This window comes from Nestor notabilis, unplaced genomic scaffold (genome assembly GCF_000696875.1).
Source record: "Nestor notabilis isolate BGI_N333 unplaced genomic scaffold, ASM69687v1 scaffold15821, whole genome shotgun sequence".
NCBI lineage: Eukaryota > Metazoa > Chordata > Aves > Psittaciformes > Psittacidae > Nestor > Nestor notabilis.
The window spans coordinates 659-12,307 of NW_009914345.1; the positions used below are offsets into that span (position 1 = coordinate 659).

The 11,649-nt window shown below is 36.7% G+C and overlaps 1 protein-coding gene across 1 annotated transcript in view; it reads left to right on the top strand.

Annotated features, from left to right (window-relative positions):
* Window positions 1–695: 695 nt before the first annotated feature.
* The window catches only part of EIF3E (eukaryotic translation initiation factor 3, subunit E), a gene marked incomplete at its 3' end in the record, with an annotated part of 16,496 nt that continues 5,542 nt past the window's right edge, over window positions 696–11,649 (top strand). Inside the window, exons 1-6 of the mRNA XM_010023625.1 lie at window positions 696–818; window positions 2,988–3,038; window positions 3,943–4,060; window positions 8,655–8,697; window positions 9,171–9,275; window positions 11,041–11,166. Of these exons, the coding sequence (XP_010021927.1) occupies window positions 761–818; window positions 2,988–3,038; window positions 3,943–4,060; window positions 8,655–8,697; window positions 9,171–9,275; window positions 11,041–11,166 (501 nt within the window). The remainder of the gene's footprint in view (window positions 819–2,987; window positions 3,039–3,942; window positions 4,061–8,654; window positions 8,698–9,170; window positions 9,276–11,040; window positions 11,167–11,649) is intronic.

Sequence of the window (11,649 nt, forward strand, 5' to 3'; positions counted from 1 at the left end):
CTCCGGGGGTATTTTGAATATTTTGGCTCTTATAAGTCAACTTAAGCAGAGTTGTTTTTGTAGTGTTAATCTCGCCCAAGGTGCTGTTCAGAGCTGAGCTAAACTTTTGTAGATTGTATATCTGGGAAATTTATGATTGTGGTGAGTTGTAGTACAGCCTTCATGCAAATATATTTTTGAGGTGTGCTCTAGTTTAGGCCTCTACCTACATCTTCAAGACATAATAGCAGTTTACAGCTCATGGCTAAATTATGGGGAAGGAATTTTGAAAACCAATTTGCAAAGTTTAAAAGAACAACATCCAATTACACAAGCTAAACTAAACTTGCTCTTATGCTATACACCTAACAATGTATTTTAGATTACTCTATGCTACAGTTAAATTAAAAGTTTGCTCTTGAGTATCTCTTAAGGTTCCACTTAAGATTATTTGACTGGTTTGCACTGTTTGATATGCTATTTTGTGGAAAGTATTCATTACTTTTACTGATATCTTAACAAGATCAGAAATATACAGAGGCTGTGTAGTAAGCACACTGAATAACAGAGCTGTGAGATCTTGTAAAGCTGTGAAATTTGATGTTGAGAATGATTTAATTGGGACAGAAAAATACATAAACTGTGCCATAAGGGTAGCTACATAATATAAACTGGAAATTATTTAATAGTATTCAAAGAAATTTGTTAATAATTCCTGTTTCAGATATATAATGAAAAAGAGCTACTCCAAGGAAAGCTGGATCTCCTTAGTGATACCAACATGGTGGATTTTGCTATGGATGTGTACAAAAATCTTTATTCTGATGAAATTCCACATGGTAAGCTGTTCATTTAGAAGTAAAATCTGTTTTACAACCTTTCTGTCTAAAACAAATACTAGTGGTAACTTGCTTGTTGCACTGAAAAATAGAATACTGTTTAATTTTGGCCTTAGTGAAAGGAAGTGCAATACTGAAACAAATGGAATCCCCTAATCCTGGGTTTGGGTTTGTTAGCCTATTAGGAACTTAGTCTTTGAGTTATGTCTGAAGTATTTGAATTTTAATTTCAAGCACTTTGAAGGTATAGCCTAAGAGAGTCACACTTAGTTTTCATCTGCCAAATTAAACATTATTACACAATTACTTAGGGTTACTAGACTTCTTTTCTTTAAAGCATCCAATATATTAAGGCTGGATTTCTATTGTAAGTAACTCTATTAATTGGTCTATCCATGACTGATTTCTAGACTTTGAGGAGATACAGATGTTTTTGAGAATGCATTTTTTCCTTACTCTACATATAAATTGATGTTTCTCTATTAATTATATTTAAAACTATAATGAATCCAGATGTTAAATCTCTTACTGTCTTCTCCATGATTTTGGCAACTTGTTCATTACTTAAATTTCTATTTTCCTCAGGAGTGTTTGCATAGGAAGGGGGAAATTTGTATAACTCACTTTCACTAAGTTCTATCCTTAATGTTTGGTCTTGGGGTTTTCTTGATATTATTTATTTTGTTCTATTGGTTTGCTTTTTTGTGGGTTTTTCTTTTGGCTGGGCAGGGGGAGGTTTTTTGTTCATTTCTGTTTTTCCTACTGATCTTTTTGTTGTGGGTTTTTTTTTTTTTGTTTCTTGGTGTGTTGTGTTTTTTAAAATCTCTTCCTAACCCTAGTCTTTAAATACACAACTTTATTCATAATTCTGTCATCTTTTTTATTTTTCTTTTCTGTGGAATTCCTATCCTTTCTAAATTAGTGGGATTACAGTCTGTCTTGCCTGCAGTTTAGGAGGAAGATTTGAGTGCTTTTGCATAGTCAAATACAAGATGCAGCAGTTGTTCTGCCTCTGGGTCTTACTCTTTTCAGGCTCTTGCAACTGCAAAGTTGGCAGGTAGTGTCTTTGGAAATACATGAAGAGAATTGATGGATTTATGGACACTGGATTCAATGTGTGGCCAAATCTTTGATATGCTAGAATTAGATGTTGTTCATGGGTGTATATGTAATGGCGCGTGGGACTGGTAACAAATAATTAGAACCAGAGGTTTTCACTTTTATAATCTAAAACAGTTGTAATGATAGCTTCACCCTTAGGTTTACTTACCCGTACTACTGGTCAAAAAAAGTAAGACTATCTCAGGGCTGTAAAAATCTCAAAGCTGAATAGGTTTTCCTCTTTCTTTCCTTTCTTCAGCCATTCTAAACTGTTTGAAGAATGTTAACTGTTATCAGCAGTAAGTGAGTAGTAAAATGTTAAAATAATAAGCAGCACAAGAAATAGCAGTCCTAGCACGCTTTCACAAGGTAACTAGTCTAATGTCTTTACTGTTTTGGTTACAGCCACTTGCTTAAGCAGGTTGCTAGATAGATTTTGTAAGGGCATAGCTGCAAATAAGTTGATTGAATTTGATCACTGGAAGAGCTTTGCCTTCAGTCAAACAGTTTCCATGCTTGTAATGTTTTTGTAATGCTAGTTTCAAGCATCTCTAAGATTTTACATCGTAAGATTGGCAAAATGTTTTTCATATGGTGACTTCCTATTTAATCTATGACTCTTATTTAACAGTGTAAAATTAACACAAGCAGAGGTAGTACTTTCACATGCAGTCAGTTCAGGGTGCTTGCTTGTACAGCTTTCTATGAGAAGATCTTAACTTGCTCTGAGATCTTTCTGATGTGTCATATTCATCCATCAACACTTGCCAGAATGTGTGTACAGACAGGTGGTTCTCACTTGTGGAACTGCTGGCTTCATTAGAATTTTATACTGATTTTTTTTTTTTTTTTTTTTGAAGACCTCACTGATTTAAGTACTCGAAGCTAAGTTCACTTATGCTATTTTATTTAGAAATGCCCCTGCACAATTTATTATTGCTTTTTTCTTTTTTTCCATGAGATCAGCTTACAATTACACAGCCAGGAGATATCACAGGAAAATACTTTTGTACTCTTAAATGAATGTATTTTCTGTCATTTGTTTGCCCTTTCTCTTATAATTTCAAGATTCATCTGAAGTTGGAGATAATTTCTCCTTATTAGAACACTTCATATCAGGCAAGTCATTCTTAAATTCAGGTTGGGTCACCATTATGGTGTTAGTCACTTCAGACCCTGTTTTTCAAATACGTGTATGTAGTCAAATCACGAAAGAGATGTCTAATAGGTTCACTGTGGCATTGAGTGTCCTGGTGTATGGATCACTTTGTTTCCTGCATACTGTTCTCTTCTGGGATATGGTCTCGGCTTCTCTGACCCCATATGTTTCTTGACTTATATAGCCAGTCTCAGGGTGCTACTGTTTGGGGTCTTTTTAGGGGTTTGTTTTGGGATTTTCTGAGCTTTATTTAAGTGTTCATTTTTATTGCACTGGTAGCAGCTGGTGAGGAAGTTTGGGTCTATAAAATAATCACCATAAAGTAGTTGGTTCCATTTCCTCACCTTTTTTCATAAGAAGTTTGATGTTCTAATTAAGCATGCATAGTGTTCTAAATTGTGATTTTGCAGATTGAGCTGCTTTAAGTTCTTCCTATCAGTTGTCATTAAAGTTTTCTGAAAATGTGCTTTCAGAACCTGGTCAGTTAAAGGAAAATTAGTATTATTTGTATTACAGCACTATTTACTTCTTTCCAAGTTTGTTTGCAATAAATGAACTTAAAAGCTTGTTTCTGCCTTAGTGGAAGCCTGAAAATAGCTTGTCTAATACCGACTCTGCTGCAGCTATACCTGCTCTTCAGAGGCTTGATTAGAACTCTGCACAGGAGGAAAGGAACCAAAAGGTAGCAGCTTTTTTTAAGTTACTGAATTGTTAGATACGTCTGGTTTTGTGACTTGACTGAGAGAACAGTTGAGGTAGGAATTGGGAACATGTGTTCATCTGTGCTGTCAGCACCAGATAATTACAGGTTGGTGTCTCTAAAAACTTATGCATCACCTAAGTCTTTTTTGTTTGTGTGTTTAGCTTTGCGTGAGAAGAGAACAACTGTTGTTGCACAGCTGAAGCAGCTTCAAGCTGAAACTGAACCTATTGTCAAGATGTTCGAGGACCCAGAGACTACAAGACAAATGCAGTCCACTAGGTAATTTTTAACGTTATTTTGCAGGATGGCCTGTTGGTAATTCTTAGGTGTTGATGATAGGAATGTTCTGTGTATAGGAACTGCAAAAAAAGATGGTTTTATTTCCAGCCAATATTTAAGTAGTGCTTGGGGTCAGGTAATTGAAATTGCTGGACACGATTCAATCTTTTCAGTGCTTTTACCTGTTGTGCATAAGGCATCTCTGTTCTTAATGTTCATGACTTAACTCCGTACAAGTGACAGTCATTCAGTGCAGTCAAATCACAGCCAAGATTGCTTTGGGGGAGTTTAGGGGTGTGTTTTGTTTGTTGTTTTGAGGAAACATGGGCTGAAGCAATTCAGATTCTCTTTTCTGGGAGGCCATCTGCCTCCTCTCCTTTCTGTACCTTCCACAAAGAATTATGGTGTGCCTTAGTCTGGGAGGCCCAGTGGATAAACATCCTTTCAGCCTCACAGCATATACTTTTCAGGAGTCCTGTCTTTCCCCTTCCTCACCCCAAAAACCAGCCAACTTGTTGGTGTGAGATAGTGCTCATAATTATCTTTAAGACTTACCCAATTTCTTCACGCTTTGCTTATGTGAGTAATTAACTTAGGTTGAGTTAGGCTGCACATTATATCTAAGGACTATGAGAGTTTTCTTATGGTTAAGCCTGAATTTGGCCCTATAAGAAAGCGCTCAACTGTAGTCTTTGAGGAAGTAAACTTTAGCAGAGGGATGGGTGGGTATTTGTTTAGTGTAAATTACTACTTGTTGCCTTTACATAGCAAGCATTGTTACTACTGTTATCAATGTGTCTAACCAACTATCAAAAAGTAATTAGATCCCGTCCTCAGCCTTACCTTTTCTAAGACTTCAAATAGAGCATACCACATCAGGTAGAGCACCTTAGCTTGAATTTGAAGGTGAAACCTGTACTTGGATTTCTTGTTGGCAAGCTTTATACATCTACTGATACAGAAGGCTGTAATACTGCTTTTGGAATTTTCTTAGGAAAGTATTGAATGCATAAACTCTTCCTTCTAGCCTGCAGAAATCTTCTTGACAAGGTGTACCTTTTGTGTACAACCTCTCTGAAGAAAATGGGTCCCTGAAGGGAGAGGAACTTGATTAGAATTTGCTCCTTGTTTCAAGTGCAGATAAGCATCCTTTTTTCCTTTCCCATCTTTGCCCAACTTGCTGTGAAATCTAATCCACCCTCTTAGCCTACGTTTTTCTCCACTGTTGTGGTTTAACCCCAGTCTGCAGCTAAGTACTATGCAACTTTTCGCTCATCCTCTTCCCTCCCATCCCCCCACCATGCCTCCCTCCACCCCTTTGCACATTGCTTTCAGAACTTGTTATAGTCTAATTTAGAACTCAGTGCAGAAATGGTGAGGTGCAGTGTATTGGGTCTTGATGCACACATGAAACAAGATGTCAGTAGAAATCATGAAATCTGTTGGCTTTCTAGTACTTCAGAAAAAGCTCCTATTTTCTGGTCTGGTATCACCAGAGTGTACTTAAGCTTCTGTTGTAGAAAAGCACTGTTAGGTGCAGGATCAGATCTCTATATCTGATTTTAGCATGGATATTTATGTCGGATAACTATATGAAGAGAAGGAATTACATTAGCTTATGACTTGAGTGGTTATGCGAAACCAGGAGCCAGTCAACAGCTTTTGGAAGTACAGCTTTGAAAGTGAAAGGCCCAGTTGCCATTATTAACTGCCTTGAAGCTGCTGACTTGGACTATTTAAAAACAAAACAAAAAAAAAAAAAACCTCAAAAAACCCTACTTGGTGCTATTACAAGTCTACTCAAATCTAACTGAATTTCTAATCTTGTTCAGTTCTCGCTTTGGCTTTAGCCAGTTCTGGAAATATTTTGCCTAGAAAAAAAATTACCTTGTTGTAATTCTGGGTACTAGCATTTCTTGGAAAATTTATTCTGTTACTTAACCTTTGTTTCACTGAAGTTGCAGTGTAGTACTTATTCAAAATCAGAAATGCCCTGTTTGGAAGCAAAAGGTACGATCAAAAAATGCATGAATATAGCTTGTCTAATGCTAATATTTTGTAGCATTAGCCCTAAACTTCACAACTCAGAAACAATTTTTTTAGCTATTGGCTCAATAAAAGTTCTAGCCCCAGATTGTTGGGGTTATACAGTAATGGGGGGAATTGGGCTGAAAGGTGTCCATCTGTCTAGACCCTAAGGAGCATGCTTTAGATAGTGGAAAGCAACTCTTGATTCTTTGACTGTTGTGAATTTCTGCTGGTGATTTGGAATCTCTATCAAATTTATTGCTGCTTATTATCAGGGTTTTAGACCACAGCCTTTGCTCCATGACAGTGCTGTTCGGAATATCAATGTCTGAGAAATAGCAGAAGATGATGTGTAAAGGAGATTTTGCAAGTGGAAGTTCTTTCAAGAATAAGCCAAAAATATTTCACTTTCTTTTTCATATGCATCTGTTGGAGGACACTGACTTTAAAATTATAGATGAATAGTCAGTATTCCTCATGCTTGAAGTGTGTTCCACTGTAAGAAACCCATGAGATTATTTCATTGCTTCCACAAGTTTTACTGGAGATTGTCATTCTTGGCTACCTTGGCAATGTGCCATTTCCCTGTAGAATTTTATATCATAAGTTCTAATTAAACAAGCTCACAGCTTTGCAGTCAGTTGATTTCAGAGTAAATGAGGACATTTTCCCGTGTGTAGACTTCCACTGTTTTGTGGGTTTGTTTTCTTTAGGGTTTTATGGGGTTGGGTTTTTTTTGGTGGGTTGGTTTTTTTTTTTTGGTTTTTTTTTTTTTGGGACGGCGGGGAGAGCAGGGGGTGATGGAATATATGATGGTTTTGTTTTCCTTTTTTTGTTCCAAGAGGAACTTCTAGCTTGACACTCAGCTCTTCAGTTAAATCTTGGTTACATGCTCTATCAAATATGGTAGTTCCATTAATTGATAGAAGTGTGAACGTACAGAAGAGGCAAAGTGGAGGGGAGCTGCAGGTATAGAAGCGTGCCTGGGGAGCAGGGGCTGGAGAAAAGAAAAAATGACATGAATCCTTTCTGTATCGGAGAAAGACAGTCCATACAATCGAAGTGCCAAATTGAAAATACTTGGCTTTCATTTATGAATGTGAATTCAACTATGGTTCTTGTTGCCAGATGATTGCAGCAGAGTTTGAATGGAATTCTTACTGCATTGAAAAGCTGGTGTTCTAAAATTTCATTCCAAGAGCTGATCAAGATCCGTTGCAGAAACTGGATAAGAAAATATTCACTAAGTTAATTATTGCTTAAAAATGTGTATCTAAAGTCCTGTGGTCATTATTGTGAGGCTTACTGGTGGTAGAGAATTTCATGCTTGCCTATTGGAGGCTTGAACTTCACTTTGATCTAGATAATACTGCTTGTCCTTTTATTACCCATGTTGACTAAAAAAGAGGCTTCAGAAATATGATCATGTATGAATTAGATGTTTAGAACTTTTTAAGTATGAATTTTTTTAGTAGTTTTTCATTCTTCAGGCATATGCATTGGTAGAAGTATTCATGCTAAGCACTATGCCCAGTGCTAACAGTGGGATAAGTTTCTAATTCTATTTTACTTGAGTTTTTGCACTTTTTTTCCTGTCTCCAGTTAAGTTCAGACTGCTTGGCTAGAGAAACTGCTGTGGAATTGGAAGCTGTATAAGTGAGAAGTTAATGTGCATGCTGAAAGCTCATTATGCCATCAAAGTTAAACCAACCTCACACCTTTTTTAACTCCAATTATTGTTGCAAGTGGCATTCTTTATTTAAAATTACAGTAACTTTAAGATTTTGAAACTTCTTCATGAGACTTTAGGAGCAGTTGGCCTTCTATTTCATAGAATCATAGAATAGTTAGGGTTGGAAAGGACCTTAAGATCATCTAGTTCCACCCCCCCTGCCATGAGCAGGGACACCACACACTAAACTGTGTCACCCAAGGCTCTGTCCAGCCTGGCCTTGAACACCTCCAGGGTTGGAGCATTCACAACTTCCTTGGGCAACCCACTCCAGTGCCTCACCACCCTCACTGTGAAGAATTTCTTCCTTAGATCTAACCTAAACTTCCCCTGTTTAAGTTTAAAGCCATTACCCCTTGTCCTACCACTACAGTCTCTAATGAAGAGTCCCTCCCCAGTATCCTTGTAGGCCCCCTTCAGATATTGGAAGGCTGCTATGAGGTCTCCACGCAGCCTTCTCTTATCCAGGCTGAACAGCCCCAACTTTCTCATCCTGTCTTCATACGGGAGATGCTCCAGTCCTCTTATCATCCTCGTGGCCCTCCTCTGGACTTGCTCCAACAGCTCCATGTCCTTTTTATTTTGAGGCCACCAGAAGTGTACACAATACTCCAAGTGAGGTCTCACAAGAGCAGAGTAGAGGGGCAGGATCACCTCCTTTGACCTGCTGTGCAAAAGCAACTGCAAAAAGCATGACCAAGTGGAGGAGTATCATTTACATTTATGCTCTCTTTGGATATTTTAGTTCTAAGTACTAAAGATTGTGTTGTGGAGTGTGTTGCATGGTGGCAATCAGTTTGTTTTGTAAAAACAGTTTTGTTTTTTTCCTTATAGGGATGGTCGGATGCTGTTTGACTATTTAGCTGAGAAGCATGGTGTAAGTGTGTTAATTCTTTTTAGCTGTTTGAATTCAGTTCTAAGTATCTCCACCCAGCCTCCCTCACAGGCAAGACCTTTGAGCAACTGTGGTCTAACATTTTGGCCTGTCTCATGTCAATGTAGTAAATAGACAGAATTCCTAATGCTAATGTATTTTATTTGAATGCCTTTAAGCTTTTAATTTTTATACGAATAAAAATAAAGCTGTAATTTAATGTTAGCTGCATACTTGTAACTAAAATGTGCTTTACTTTGTCACGCAGAATTTCACTGGTTTTCCAGTATTGGTATAATCTTTCATTTGGTGTTATGGATTAAGTGTATAATAGTTTAATATTGCCTTTCCTGGGTACAGCATCTTTCAAAGAACCTAAACACTTCAAAGGTTAACTAACTATTAAAATTGGCTTGCAACAACAACATGTTTCTTTTACGCTAGTGAAGAAAAGCTCTCTTTGTATTCCTTTTCAGTTTAGGCAGGAGTACCTAGATACACTCTACAGGTATGCAAAATTCCAGTATGAATGTGGTAATTACTCAGGAGCTGCAGAATATCTCTACTTCTTTAGGGTTCTGGTAAGTTTGGGTTCTTAGTTTGCTTGGGGAGGAAGGGGAAATTGTGGTTGTTTGTTTTAATGAAATACTTAGACCAGTGTCTATACTAATAATTAAAATCTAATACTTGACCTTTCTTGAGACTACTGTGCATTACAGAAAAGTCAAAAATAATTGTTAATAATCATCACTAACTATTGCCCACCACTTCTTTTATTTTCATGCTGAATTTAGAACTTAATTTGTAGGTCTTGTGGTAATATATAAATATGAATCACTTTCCTCACTGCAAATGTAAAAAAAAAACCAAAACAAAACAACAAAAACAAAACAAAAAACCCCAAAACAAACACTAGCAGCAAAATGAGCACTTGTTTTGTGCACAGATGTAATCCACAGTAGTGAAAAGCTTGCAGGTGGATTGAGTGTAATTGGTGGTAATGAATTGTCAACTTATCATCTGAACTCTCATCTGTCTTCTCTTGAATTTTGTGATAGAATGAAAAATGTAAGTCATTTGCCTAGGAAATGTAAACAGCTTAAGTGAGAATTGTAGTCTCTGAAGCAATGCTTCTCATGTTGTTGTAATTCATATAACTTGTGGTGGGAGTGAGTTTTGAGAATGTAGATTTGGTGTCTTGTAAGAATCTCAACACAGTAAATTTATTATTGGTGGTCAGTGAATGTGCCATTTTATTAACAAATGGAAGTTTAAGGTAACTGCTTGAAAATCCAGGTACTGTAGCTAAAACAGCTGCAGTATCTAAAGGAAGTTACTGTGAATAGGTAACTGTATTTACATGATTTGGAACCAGCAGTGTGTATGTGAGCCTTACCAGCTAAAAAGTATTAGCTAATTTGACACCTTTGTTACTTTTGAACGGTGTATTTCTTACTCATAGGTATGTGGGGCCATTACTGAAGCTAAGTAGTGGCTCATATGTTGAGGTTTGTTTCTTGCTAATTTCTAGACCCTTAACTTTCTGAAATACTGATAGGGTAAATAATAATTCCTGTAATTGACTATAATTAAAGAAGAAAAATTGGAAAGTATATCTTTTAATCAGAACGGGGTTTAAAGTAGGAATGAGTTGAATTCTTACTCTTAAGTTTTGATGATAAGGCTTAGTCAGTGTTACAAGCATGTTCTGTATGCTGAGAGACAAAGTAAGTTGTATATGTAGGTTTGTGACCAGCTGTCCTTAAGTCTTCATGCCTTAGTTCTGGGCTTAGCATTATGTTCTTATGTGTCAAATAACTAATTTCATAAAGCTTGGTGTGAGACTTACATTATTAATTCTGATTGAAGATTTGTTTAAAGTTCTGTGTGATGAAAAGTAACCTATGAAAGAACTATTGCAACTGATCTGAGAACAGAATTTGACACTCTTGAGTGACCTAGTGTAATTCTGTATAGTCCTGGATAAAACTAACACAGATTGACCTTAGGAGTACCCTTCCAGGAAACAGATTCACTACAGCAAAATCGCAGGTTTACTGGATTTCTTTAAAAAATATGCTTCTTGGCACAGCGTTAGCAGAAAGAACGTTGAGTACTGGCTTTTTTTAAGGTGGTTACCTACTGCCATGAGTTCCTTAGGAGACTGCTTTGTTAGAAACCTTCTTTTAGTATTTCAGAAGCACTTAATTTAGAAAGATAGGACCCTGCAAGTCTGATATCTTGTAAATTAAAAATACTGCCAGAAAATATTTTTCTTTTTTAAAAATAAATAATAATTAAGAAAAATTGCTAAGAGTGTGATTTTGTTGCTGCTGTTGAAAATAGGTTCCAGCAACAGACAGAAATGCTTTGAGTTCTCTGTGGGGAAAACTGGCATCTGAAATTCTGATGCAGAATTGGGATGCAGCCATGGAAGATCTCACAAGACTAAAGGAGACGATAGATAATAATGTAAGTAAAATCTTGGTCATGCAGTAAGGTGAGAGGTTAGAGGTGTTAGTATTCAAATTTTATTATGAATTGCTTGTGGTTCTGTTTCAGCGTAGTTTACCAGCTTTTCACTAGGTATTTTCTTAATGGTGGGAGAGTTGAAGGCTGCTTGTAAAGAAATAGTGAAGCTTCCTTTTGCAAATTATTTGCTTCCCTCTTGTCACATTTGAAAATGTAGCTGATAACTCGAAGTATCTCCAGTAACCAGAAAACCTGTTCTCAAAGATGAGCTTGAGGACAAGGTATCATCGTGTGAAATATCTGCTTAACTTTCAGATAGTATTATAAACTTTCTGAAAAGAATGAAATGCATGTAACTAAACTTTACTCTTCTCACATGAAAACATACTTCTGGCACAAAATGCAAGACAGCTTGGTTTTGGAAATAGTTTTCAGCCAATTCAGCTTTCTTAGCTCTTGAGTTCAGATGAGCACTAAAAACAT